A 13964-nucleotide genomic window follows, 5' to 3' on the forward strand; every position below is an offset into this window, starting at 1 on the left:
GGTACCTTCTATTGCAATATGTTCTATACAGTTTTGTACTGTTGAATAGATTTCCCTGCACACATATATGCTGACCTGTCCAATCAGTCTATAAACTCCCAGGATTGTGCTCAGTCTCTGTATTCCTTACAGTGCTTACAGAGTAGGATATTCAAAACATCTCATTAATTAGGAACATTTCCATATCCTATTTGGACAAAGTCTCAATTTGCCAAATGGAAAGAGTTCCCATAATGGATCTCATAAAGGAGTAAAAGAAAAACAGCTAACTGAATCTGGCCAATCCAATCAAGAAATATGGAGGTTTATTGAGTAGATGGTAACAACAAAAACAGGAAAAAAAGAAAGGGGGGAAGAAAAAAGAGAAATTTCAAAGTCTAAGGTTGAAGCTTTAAAAAATAGGAGGTACTGGGCTGGGGATGTGGCTCAGTGGTAAATGCCTGCCTCACATGTATGAAGCACTGGGTTCAATCCTCAGCACCACATAAAAATAAATAAATAAATAAAGGTATTGTGTCCATCTACAACTAATAATAAAATAAGAATTTTTTTTTAAATAAGTTATAAAATTGCAGCCTTTTTTAAAATAAGAAAAATTTTAAAAAATAGGAGATACCAAGCTGATCTGACCATAAAGAACCAATGTAACCTCAAGTTCAAAACATTCTCGATCCCTATTTCCAACTCCCTGGAGCTAGGACTGCCCTTAACTTTATGTTTCTCTCTAATCTAAACAGTGCTGGGGAAGCCTGCTCCATCACAGCAACGAAACCATGTTGTCACGGAATTTCAGTGCAAACCACGTGCTTTTCTGCGGTTGCCTTTTAGCCTGACTTCCTGCTTACAACATTTGGCAAATCTTAGTTCCTCAAAATTAAAATACTTAACTACTCTCAGCTTGAAAAAAATTTCTAAATGTGAAGTAAGGAATAGTAATACATAAATAAGTATTCTTTTTTTATAGGCAAATCTAATAGTTGAAGGTTTCTAGAGCTAAAAATCATCTGAATTATCTTGTCTTAGCTGTCTCTGTAGAAACACTCTCTCATAGGAAGTAAAAAGAGATCATTATCAAAACAAAACCAGAAAAAGCCAGCACCACCTTCTGCCTCTTCTTCCTGGTTTCAGGGCTCACTGAAGGAGGAAAAAAAAAAAATGCAAAAACAGAAAAAATAATTTAGCAAGGAAAACAAAGCTTTTTCATCATATTTCTTTCTAAAAAAGAACATGCACATGACCTTACTGACCTCTCCCTTCTACAAAAATATCTAAGTAAAGGAATCTTCAGGTGTCATATTCTAAATATAATCACAGCAAATTCCAAACCATACTCTCTCCAAAGGAGCTCCATGTATCTTTACCTGTCACATTGCTGCATTATAGAAATTTCTTTGATAATCTCCTGCAGGTCTGACTCCACAGGAACTTGTTTAATAGCAACAATCTGACCAGTCTCTTTGTGGATAGCTTTGTATACACTGCCATAGGACCTATAATTGGGGGAAGGAAAATATTCACAAAATCAAAGGCAAGCCAAGAGATAAGAAGTGGCACAATACAACCAACTTACAATTCTATTTATCTAAGTGTCTAATACATACATACTTAACTACGTTTGCAAAATTGAGATAGCTAAAGTACTTTGGGGAAAAAAATGACTCCTTAAAAATTTCCCGTCTAAATTTATGAATTATGAAATAATAATAGCCTCCATGAACTGTATGCCTGGTGTTTCCTAGAAACTGTGCATATTTCAGTGTATCCTTATTTTTAAAAAAATGAGTAAGAGGTGATTATTCCTACATTACAAGTAAAGGTGAACAGTTTAGAGAGATCACATAATTTGTCCAAGGTTACACAAGTAATAAATAAGTGACTGGTTCAGGATTTGAACCGAGGTGTCTGAATACCATGTTAGTTTTCTCTCCACACCTACATTGGAATACAATATCAAAGTATTTGTTTCCTTACATTCACTATGGGTACCATAAGTTCTCTGTCCTTATTTCCCTTACTTGCAATAGCGCTTAAAATATTATATAAGTTAATATTAGTATCAAATGAATACTGCACATACTAAATTTTTCACCTTTATTCCATCTTTCCTTAAGAGCTTATTATTAAAATAGCTTACATATTAATTCAATTTGGAAGCTTTAAGATTAGACTTAGAATCTAAATCAGCACTATAGATTAGCTATTACTTATAAACACATTATTAGTTTTGTTGTGCTTCAATTTTCTCATGTGTAAAATTATAATAATATAAACTACCTTAGAAGCTAGTTATGATGGTCAATGAGATACCATCATCATCTTACATAGATTTTTCATTGGAATCCAGGGAGGGTCTCAGTGAAAAAATGAGTAAACTGTCCTTCATCTTTCCCAAACACACATAACATCTTGGTTGGGTTAAAAAAAAAAAAAAAAAAGGAAAAAAAAATCAAAACAACAGTGCTACCTAATATGTCAATCTAGCAGAACATTCAAGCTGCCAAAAAGATGCTCAAGAATAATTTCAATGTCAAAGTAACATAAATTTTTGAAAAAAATCTATGCTGAGCACATAAAAAAATTCTATCAGAATTCTTGTATTTACAAAAAATATGAGGGGGCTGGGGTTGTGGCTCAGTGGTAGAGCGCTCATCTCACATGTGTGAGGCACTGGGTTCGATCCTCAGCACCACATAAAGATAAATAAATGAAATAAAGGTACTGTGTCCATCTACAACTAAATATATGTGTGGGTATATACATATAAATACACACACACACACACACACACACACATATTTTTTAAACTAATATGATGATGCTTAAACAAGGCATCAAGTACCCTTTCACTACAGAAAGGTCACTGTTGACCTGTGTAGAAGACCCAACCTCTGCCTCTTCCTCCTTGCTAAAACAAACCTTGATTTGTTAGGATGGCAATGTTCTTGGTCCCAAAGGATAAATCACACTAGCCAAGCCAGTCACAATATTCCTTTTCCATTATGTCAGTCACTGAACCAGAAGCAAGCATATGACCGACTTCTAGCCAATGACATTTGACTAGAATTCTGCTGAAGGTATCTGGTAAAGGTTTTCTTTCCAGGTAAGAAGCACACAAGAAGGCCCATTTCCACCTGCCCCTTCCCTTCTTGCTTTAGCTATTGTCATGTAAGGATGATGCTTGAAACAAACACAACCACATTCAGATTATAATTGTCCAAACACCAAACCATTATTGGGTCAATTAATCATTTCAGGAATCTCTTACCCCTAAATTTATTGTTTAGTTATTAAATGTCTTTATAGGTTACCCACTATTAACTAAATAGTCTGTTAGTCCCATCCATAGGTATTCTTGATACACTAGATCCAATATATCTGAAAATATATTTGAGCTTTATTCAGAAATAGTAATTTGGCTGGATGCAGAATTCTTCTTTTCATTTCTTTTTTTAAATTGTTTTTAGTTGTAGGGGCTGGGGATGTGGCTCAAGCGGTAGCGCGCTTGCCTGGCATGCGTGCGGCCCAGGTTCGATCCTCAGCACCATATACAAACAAAGATGTTGTGTCCGCCGATAACTAAAAAATAAATATTAAAAAATTCTCTCTCTCTCTCTCTCTTTCTCTCTCTCTCCCCCCCACCTCCCTCTCTCTTTAAAAAAAAAAAAAAAAAAATTGTTTTTAGTTGTAGATGGACACAATATCTGTTTTATTTATTTATTTATTTAATGTGGTGCTAAGGATCGAACCCAGTGCCTCACACATGCGAGGCAAGCACTCAACCACTGAGCTACAACCCCAGCCCCTTCATTTCTTTTTTTTTTTTTTTAAGAGGAAAAAAGTTTATTTGGAGCCAGGTGTGGTGGCACACACTTGGATTCAGGAGGCTGAGGTAGGAGGATCTCAGGTTAAGGCCAGCCTCAGCAACTTAGTGAGGCCCTAAGCAACTTGGCAAGACACTGTCTCAAAATAAAAAATAAAAAGGGTAGGAGGTAGCTCAGTGGTTAAGTGCTCCTAGTACCAAAAAAATCTGGGATTCATAGTTTCGGAGATTCAGTTCCTGGTCAGCTGACTTCAAAGCTCTGAGCCAAAGGCAAGGCAGAACATCAAGGTGGAAGAGCATGGCTAAGAACAGCTTAGGATATGGCAACCAGGAAGCAGAAAAGTCAGTGCAGATTCTTTTCTATCCCTGGTCCTATGTATATTGATTATAAAAGATATATTTATTTAAATGATTTTATAATAAAGAATTAAATATTTAAGAGAATTAATTTCAATATTTTAAAAGTATTAGAAATGGAGAGATCTCTGCATGCACTCACTTAGCAATTATGACCAGAACAATCTCCAGACCTCCCCTTTGTGCTATCTTTTTTCTTTCTTCCCTCAGTACTGGAGATTGAATTCAGGAGTGTTCTATCTCTGAGCTACTCCCCAGCCCTTTTTTAATTTTATTTTGAGACATGGACTTGTTAAGTAGCATGGGCCTCAATCTTGGGATCCTTCTACCTTAGCCCCCAAGTAGCTGGGCCTAGCCCCCTATACTAATGGCAAACAAAATTCCAATAGCTCATATGAACAATTAACATTCATGATTCCACATATTGCATTTACAATAATCTGAAGAAATGTAAGAGCCGGGCCCTGTAATCCCAGCCACTTTGGAGGCTGAGGCAGGAAGATCAGGAGTTCAAAGCCAGCCTCAGCAATTTAGCCAGGCCCTAACCAACTTAGCAAGACCCTGTCTCAAAATAACAAATAAAAAAGGCCAGGGATGTGGCTCAGTGGTTAAGCACCCCAGGGTTCAATCCCCAGTACCAAGAAAAATAGAGAAAGAAAAGTTAGAAGACTTCAGAAATCATGCTCACTTAAAGGCAAGCTCCTTATAAGATCTGATTCCTTACATTAACCAAACTAATGACTTAATGAATGTTTAACTGGCAGAAAACAAAGATGGTGAAGTAGGAGTTTCACACAAGTCACACAAGGCAAAATCAAATGGAAGTAATACAGTATCTAAGGCCAACCTAACCACGTACAAGTCTTATTTGTCTGGTGCACCTAAAGTCTTTCTCCTGGGTGTGCTAGCAGTCACCATCTGGCTGCCTCTTTGCAAGGCCACTCCCTTGTGTAAGTGCAATCCTGGTGGTCTCTCTGCCAGTTAAGACAGCACTGAGATCCTGGGACTGCAGCAAGGCAGAGCCTATGGAATCTAAAGCCCAGGTCCCTCGCATTGCACTGGGTTTGTGTGGGCCAGTCTGGGTCTAGCAAGCCTATGGAATGCCAGAGAATAGAAGAAGTTCCCCAGGGGTAGCACAGGTTGGAGAAAACTGGGCTCTCTCCAGATCAGTGAGTCCTGAAGTGCACATGGGGATGGAAGGGACTGGCTACAATGGTGGGAAGACTGGAAGAAGGCTTGACAGCATCTATCTGTCGGCTCACCCACCCAAATGGTCCGACGCAAACCGGACTGGAGCTACCATCAAACTTTAGACAACCCCACCTATCAGCAGAGAAGGAAAGCTGAGAAAATTTTTGAAAGCCAATGAAAACTATCATTCAATTTTCCATCAAGACTTTGCTTTTGTTTGTTTGTTTGTTTGTTTTCCCCCTCTCTCTCACATCTCTACCATCTTTGAATCCAAATATTTTTCATACATCAATTTATTGAACAATGAGATGTCTGAATAGTACATTACGTTTTTGTTGTGTATCCTTATATTTTTACTTTTTAAAAAATCTGTATATTTTTTTTCTCACCTATCCTGTCTCTGTGGATTCTCTTTCTCACTTCTCTCATACTAACAGCCAAACTCTATTAATTCCTTCCTCGTTCTTACTATAAATTTTTACCTCTATCTTCTCTTCTTCTCCCTCATAAACATCACATCTTACATTACTTCTGTTCCTTCATTGTCCATCACTAGAAACAGTAAACCCTTTTAGCAAATTTACTGTTCATATTGAACACATCACAATAATTGAACACATCACTTCTGTTTATTATGACAAAACTGTAGATGCCTTTATAGGAGCTATTTGGTTTAAAGGTGTATATTGTTTGCACTGGATACTGTTAATATTGGTCTTCCTCCTTAAAGGTGAGGTCTGGAAGCCTTCAGGGACACTATAAGACCTACAGAGTAGAAACTGTACTGCCTCAGAACCGTATGAGATGGGAAGACACACAAACAGCATGAAAAAACAAGGGAACAAGGCACCTCAAACAAACCAAAATGTTCCAACAATATAATTCATAGACAACAGAGTAGAAGACACATAGTTAGGATGATCTTCAAAATAAAGGATGGTACAAGAAAGAAAATACAGGAAGTAAAAGATTGCTTCAATAAACAGGCAGAGATTATAAAAAGGAATCAAGCAAAAATCCTTGAAATGAAGGAAACAATAAACCAAATTAAAATTTCAATGGAAAGTATCACCAACAGACTAGACCACCTAGAAGACAAAACCTCAAGCCTGGGACAAAACCTGGGACAAATGGTAGAATGAGACAGACATTATTACCCTACATATGTATGATTACACTACTAGTATGACTCTGCACCACGTACAGCCAAAGAAATGAGAAGTTGTGCTCCATTTGTGCACAATGTGTCAAAATTCATTCTACTGTCATGTATAACTAATTAGAACAAATAGAAAAAAAAAAAAAAAATAGAAGGGAGACCAGTATAATAGAAGGGGATCAGGGGGAGAAAGTGGAGGGAAAGGATGGTACTGGGGAATGAAACTGATCAAATAATACTGTCTTATTGTGTGCATATATGAATATATTATAACAAATCCCACTGTTATGTATAATTATAATGCACAAATAAAAAGGAAAAAAATTCTCCCACACATGTGCATAAGTTATCTTTAAAAATACATAAGAAATTGCTATAATGGGTGCTTCTGGGTGGCTGAGAGCAATAGAGGGAAGTTTTTTTATTGTATACCTTTTTATACTTCTTGAATTTTGAATCATATGAATTTACTATCTATTCAAAAGTTAACAAACATTAAGAAAAGGTGCTCCTAATATTTTAATATCTTTGTCATTATGGAAGATATAAATAATCAGGATTAAATTAAAAGGGTATGTGAAAGCATTTTTAAAAGTGTAATGTAACCCTTTCTGTATCATAAACATCAATAATAGCCACTGTCTATTACTAAATATAATTTCAGCAATATTTTATAAACTTGTTCACAAGTCTGTATTCCAAAAAGTCCATTGGTTCCCAAACTAGGATTATGAATTCCCTAGGAAGGTGTAAGGTAATGACCATCTTTGAGTTATTTACTATATTCCCAAAATCTGTAATAACTAAAACACTGAATTTTGTTGGTTTTACTGAAACCACATTTTTGCATATCAATCAGAAACCATTAGCAGCAAATAAACATATATGTCAGGTTTCTAAAACTTGTAATAAATTTTAATCTAATTAGTGCTGTTAACTAGGTAAAAATAATACAAACCCCAGATTCTGGAAGAAAAAAAAAATAGATATCCTTGATACTAAAGACTGGGAACTATTAAATCTTTTTATAATGGTGATTAGTGTAACGTGAAGAAGGGTGTTCCGAGGGTAAACGTACTACCCACCCCACCTAGACTCATGATGATAGTCAACATTTTTTTCTTTTCCTTGGATTTAAGAATTATTTTCATGAGAAAGGTTCACATCCTTCAGGTGCTAGGGCAGGAAAAATACTGTGACCCACTGCTTTACCTATATTTTCTCCACACTCACCCTTCTCCAAGTTTCTCTAGGACATCAAATACTTCCTCTGGTTGTTTGGTTAAACTATCCTCATCCAACTTTTTCAGCTGCCTGTGAAAAGAAAATAATATAAAACATGAGATGCATTTTACTTCCTAACAACTAAACCATAAAATGAACCACTTATTTCACAATTAGTATCCTAGGAATGTCCTTAGTAATAAATAACAACAAAGGCAAGCTAAGAAACTTTTAAGGGACACTGAAGGACTATTCTGTGGGAGAAATAAACTAGTTATAGGTCACGTAATAAGCAAAATCAGGACCAGAAGGTGAGGAGTTACCTCGATTCAGACTTCAATTCAATATATAGAAGAATCTTCTAACAATAAAAGTTGTCTTACAATGGTGTTGACTGCCTTAAGACCCTAGGTCCCCACTGTTGGAAAATTTAAATAGAAAATGAACTGCCATGTGGCTAAAATGCTACAGTGGATTCAAGCAAAAACTAAATCCTTAGAATCCATTTAAATCTTGAAAGTCCATAAAGTGACATAGTCATCTCCTCAGAAAAGATGTTTAATATAAGGTTAATTATGTACTGAAATATGAATTGGACTAGTAGCCAAGGAAAACAGGAGATCTGAGCATTTTATTAGCAAGGTTTTGGTTATTTTGTCAAAACACATAAGTTTATAGGTATCACAGAAACAGAAAATGAAAAGTATACATTTAGACTTGAGTAAAAGTGAAAAAGATCTTGGCAGTTGGGAGTTTCAGCATCACAAAGACCCTCCCACATATAGCTATGTACTTAGACTAGTCCTCAAAATCAAAGATACATAGCTGCTCACCATCTCCAGACAGTTCAAATTTCACCAACTATACTAGACAATCATAACATAGATAAAAGTTAACAAGTCAATATATTTTTTAAAGGAAGTTAGCTTTTAAAAAAAAAAAAAAAAACTTTATTTTTTATGTGGTACTAAGGATTGAACCCAGTGCCTCACATGTGCTAGGCAAGCACTCTACCACAGAGCCACAACCCCAGCACACAATTCAATATATTTTTAAAACTATGATCTCCAAAAATTATTAAGAGGCTTAAAGAAAGAGCTTCCTAAGGAATATCTGTGAGTGTGTGTGTGTGTGTGTGTGTGTGTGTGTGTTAGCACAATGTCTACACAATGGCTTCCTGAAATTACAAAGGACAACAAAGAAAAGAGAGCTAAGGAAATGGTAAAATATGGAAGTAGTTACACTGGAGATTTCTTATAAAGAAAAAGGTTTAAACTAGCTGGCTACACAATACCAATTCTTACAAGAAAAGACCTGAATTTAAAAATACACACACACACACACACACACATTCACAAATATATACTTTCATAGAGAAAATAGGAAAATCAGAAGATTAAAAAACAAATTTGACCACATCAAATATATCTACCAATAAACACTGACCTCAAGAGAGCAATTGCACAGAATTTTATACGTATCAAGGACTATATATAATAGACACTCTATATATCAAGAACTCTATGTAATAGAGAAATGGAGAACTAACTACTTAAAGTCATTTCCTTAGCTTGTCTTAACCCGAAGATCAATAAAACACAATTAACACACTGACCTTTTAGGGGGATCTGGAATCAAAAGATCCCCAAATTAAATTCCAATGACATCATAAAAACTCCCAGCTTCAAAACAAAAGACTGAAGTGAAACTCCTCTTAAACTTACATCAGAACTGAAATTTCTATGAATTTAGAAATTAGAATGAAAATATCATATGCCAGGGTTTTTGGTAAATTACAACTACATAAAAGTGGACAGGGGCTAGGCATGCTGGTGCATGCCTGTAATCCCAACTACTTTGAGGGCTGAGGCAGGATTGCAAATCCAAAGCCAGCCTGAGCAACCAAGTAAGACTCTGACTCAAAATAAAATAACAAGAGCTGAGCAGAGGGTTTGCCTTGGAATATAAAGCCCTGGGTTCAATATCCAGCATTAAAAAAAACTAGTGGACAATACTTTATTCATCAAGTATAAAGTTTTATAAACAGTTTATATAAAGAAAGATCAAATGTGTTTCTCTGAAGTGTTGACTCTTGTGGTTTACAAAAAACAAAACTCACTATTTCAACTATGCTACACAGACCACAAAATAACAAAGGAAACTGTCACTGGCATGAGAGACAATTGCAAGGCTCTGATAATACTTTGGCAGACAAACTTTATATGACTGCTCAGATACTTGTTTAAAACAATCTAAGTGGGTTTTTGTTTTTGATCTGGGATTATTTAAAACAACATGATCTTAAAGGAGCTTTATATCTCTGTTACCCAGTAACCAAAAGATGGTCAAAAATGTCTGTTAAATGGATCAACAAATGTAAAGATGGGAATCATACTTTCATCCGCCATCTTTGTGAGTTATCAAAATAAAACAGAATTTCACCTAAAAAGTATTACTAGATTATCACTGGGTGTGCCCTGTAATCCCAGTAGCTCAGGAGGCCTAGGCAGGAGGATCACAAGTTCAAAGCCAGCCTCAGCAACTTGGCAAGATCCTAAGCAACTCAGTCGATATCCTGTCTCTAAATAAAATACAAAAATAGACTGGGAATGTAGCTCAGAGGTTGAGTGCCCCTGAGTTCAATCCCCAATACCGAAAAAAAAAAAAAAATCACTAGATCATCGACAAATAAAATTTCTATGGAAAATCTTTTGATAAGTGACTCACAGTGATATTTTACACAATGAGTCTTCATGGCATGGGGTACTACTACCAAAACAGCCTGATACTGCAGATGCAGCTCTCTCAGCTAGGTCATAAACAGTTTCAGGACTTGCTCATAATCAACAAGCCTGATCAATACAAAATCCATGAACCAAATACTGGAGGATGCTCTTCTCCAAAGTCAGACAGTTACAAGGATGGCTGGCATCCCAGGAATGCACTCTATGTCTTCCACTAAGTGGCAGCACTTTTTATAATCACTGAGTCTCATGTAAGACACCAATCTATCATCATTCACTTGGTCAGACACAAATGTCAAACTCATGAACACAAAGAGCATTTCCTGCATTGGGACTATTGGAAATGCATACCAACATCTGTTATCTTTCCAAGCAAAAAAATGATTTTTATGAAATGTTTACTCAGAAGTCTGGCTATTTCTCAAACCTCTTTCTTCCATCTCAGAACTCCTGAAAGCTTCATTTTATTTAGGTATACTTATCTCTCTTTCTGAACAGAATTCAATATAGGCTACCACAAATATAAGATAAATAAAAATTTTTTAATGAGAATGACATATATAAATGTGTTTTCCCTTACCCCAATACATATGTTGAAGTCCTAATTCCCAGTACCTCAAAATGTTACTGTATTTTGGGCGTAGGACCTTTAAAGAAGTAATTAAGGCAAAATGAGGTCATATGGGTGGACCCTAATCCAATATGATTGGTGTCCTTCTGAGAAGAGAACACAGGTACAAAGGAAAGACTTTGTGAAATCAGTCATCTATAAACCAAAGAGAGACTACAAAATAATTCTGCCATCACACCTTATTTTTGACTTGCAGCCTCTAGAACTATGAGAAAATAAATTTCTATTGTTTAAATCACCCAGATATGATACTTTGTTATGACATTCCTAACAAACTAATATAAATGATGATAAAATTCACCTGCACAAATTAAGCAGTCTACTAGTTATAACGAGCAAGAGAACACCAGTCATTAATTCATTCCTGCAAAGCTCTTCTCCTGCACTTTTACTACACTTTTTTTTTTCATTCAAAAGATCTAGGAATGAATTGGGTATGGTGGTGAATGCTATAATCCCAGCTACTCTGGAGACTGAGGCAGAAGGATTCCAAGTTTGAGGCCAGTGTGAGCAACTTAGCAATACCCTGTCTCAAAATAAAAAAATAAAATAAAAAGGGCTGGGATCATAGCTCAGTGGTAGAGCACTTGCCTAGCAAGTGTTTATCTCTGTGTTCAATCCCCAGTAATGGTTGGTGGGGTGAATAATGAATGAGCATGTCAAAAAACAAAAAAGGTTTACTCTTTGCCCAATATTACACAACATGAGGCAAAGAGAGAGAAACAACACTCGGATTCCTAATCTTCTTTTCAATTAAATGAAGGCCTTGGAGAAAGAAATCAAGGAGAAAGAGTAAATGTATTTCAAGGGGAAAAAAAAAAAAAACAGTGTAATTGGATCATTATGATGCTATGCTATATCAAATATACTCTAACATACACAATAACTGTGAAACCAGGTATTTCCAGAAAGGCAAAACAGTGAGACAGTTAAGAACCGGGACTTTGGACCAGACCACCTGGACATTAAAATCTTAACTCTGCCTCTTTCTATTCCAGCAAATCACAAGCCTCTCTGTGCCCCAGTTCCACCATCTGTAAAATACAGACATAGGGATATCCACCTATTTCGGCTGTTGTGAGAATCCAGTGAGTTAATAAATTGAACCTTATGAAACCACCATTTTTACGGTTCACAAGGGTCAAATCGAAGTTTCACACGGTTCAACAAGGAGACACTGAAGAACAGCGCCTGGCACCCTGTAAGTGTCTATGGGTGTAATGATTATGATTACAGTCTTGACACACTATGCTTGGTGAATCATGAGCCCGTCCCAATAAGCTATTTGCCTTCTGCAATGTTTGTGCATTTCAAACAACCCCCCAAGAGTGCTGCCCAGGCTGTCCATCCCTTCCCTGCACCTCTGCTGGCTGGCACTCCCACACACTCAACACTTCCTACTTTGGTGCTCTTTCTGCTGCAGGAAGTCAGAAGTCTTCTCCGTGAAACAGAACTTAATGACACTGCACCTCAGTGTGTGCTCCCTCCTTTTCTCCAGATGTGGCCGGGTGGCAAGAAGACCAGGGAGTCTACAGCAGGAATCCACGATACAACTACAACCAACTCCGGAGTTCAGACTTTCCAAGATCAACCACCTCCCTGATCTTAACCCAAAACTATTCCGGGTACCACTGGGATCTGGAACTAATGGTCGCCGGGTCCATGTGTCTTAACTCAGGGACCCCAGCTTGCCCAGCCTGAAAAGATCTTATTTCCTTATCTACCTCCCAAAGTTGGGTTTTGAGGGGCTGAGAAGGGTGTGGAGGAAAGTAGGAAGGCACTCCGGGCATCAGTAAAGGATGCCACCAGCATCCCTCAGTGGGCACACCACCAAGAACACCCTCCTAAATGCTATCCTCCATCAACTTCTCCGCGGCTGGAACCTCGACCTTGTTTTCGCGCAATTTCGGCCTCCGCGGCACTGCTCTTCCGCGCAACGCCTTCCCCCGACTGCACGCCCCCCTCAGGTGGCACTGAGGACCCTTAAAACGTCCATCGCTTTCCCCCCGCGTCACTTACACGCCCCTCGCCGGCTCTCAGCCAGCCTCCGCATCCCCCAGCCTCGGCGCTCCCTGGGCGAGAGCCTTGCCCCGGGGCCCGGGGCCCCGGGCCTCGGCAGGTGTCTGCCCAACTTGCCGCCACGTTCCTCAGGACAGGACCCCCAACGCGAGCGCCTCCTCAAACCAGCCCCGCGTTTAACGAGCTCAGCAGCTTTGTGGGACCTTCACCCGCCAGACGTCCCCCTCCCTCGGCAGGTGCCCCATCAGCCAAGTCGCCCGGCCGCAGGTCCTCCCCTCTCCCGGGGCTCCCTCACAGGTGTCTCCCCTCAGCCAGTTCCCGCCTTTCCCTCTCTCGCCCCAAGCCCGTCCTCTCATCCAGTGGCCCCTCACCGGCGCGGCGGGTTCCTCAGCTGCACGGTCTCCATGGCGCTGCCGGCAGCGGCCCAGCCCCGCTCACTGCTCCATCCTCCCCCGGACCTCCCCGAGCCCGCCCCGCAGACCCTCCCACACTTCCGCTTTCTGCCTCTACCGGAAGCGGCGTGAGGCTCGCGGGCTGGGCGGAGCCGCGGGGAATTGCTTCTGGATCGCGTGGTGCGGGAGTGCGTCACGTGGTGCTGGCCCGGGTGAGCCGCGGAGACTCCTAGCGGCGGAGGGCTCAGTGGGCCCGGGTGTGTGGAGGCAGCAGTGTGGCTGCGTCACGCTTCGCCGAAGTCTCTGTGGATTCCCCGGGCTGGGAACCCATCTCTGCTTCAGAGTTTCCCCATTTCAGAAGCAGATACTGCGGTTTCTAGCGAAGCACAGACTCCATAAGGACTGTTGATTTTTTTTTTTTTTTTTT

At 38.9% G+C, this 13964-nt stretch overlaps 1 protein-coding gene across 4 annotated transcripts in view; it reads right to left on the reverse strand.

Annotated features, from left to right (window-relative positions):
- Nucleotides 1-13618, reverse strand: part of Stk4 (serine/threonine kinase 4) — a 154749-nt gene extending 141131 nt beyond the window's left edge. For all 4 annotated transcript variants that reach the window (XM_058575652.1, XM_046433282.2, XM_046433283.2 and 1 more), the window contains exons 1-3: nt 13517-13618; nt 7761-7841; nt 1362-1490 (exon numbers count right to left, since the gene is read on the reverse strand). In XM_058575652.1, the coding sequence (XP_058431635.1) occupies nt 1362-1490; nt 7761-7841; nt 13517-13551 (245 nt within the window). In that variant the 5' untranslated portion in view covers nt 13552-13618. The remainder of the gene's footprint in view (nt 1-1361; nt 1491-7760; nt 7842-13516) is intronic.
- Between the last annotated feature and the right edge of the window lie 346 nt (nt 13619-13964).

This window comes from Marmota monax, unplaced genomic scaffold (genome assembly GCF_021218885.2).
Source record: "Marmota monax isolate L192 unplaced genomic scaffold, Marmota_monax_Labrador192_F-V1.1 WCK01_AAM20220418_F8-fsc00014, whole genome shotgun sequence".
In the NCBI taxonomy this organism is placed as follows: Eukaryota; Metazoa; Chordata; class Mammalia; order Rodentia; family Sciuridae; genus Marmota; species Marmota monax.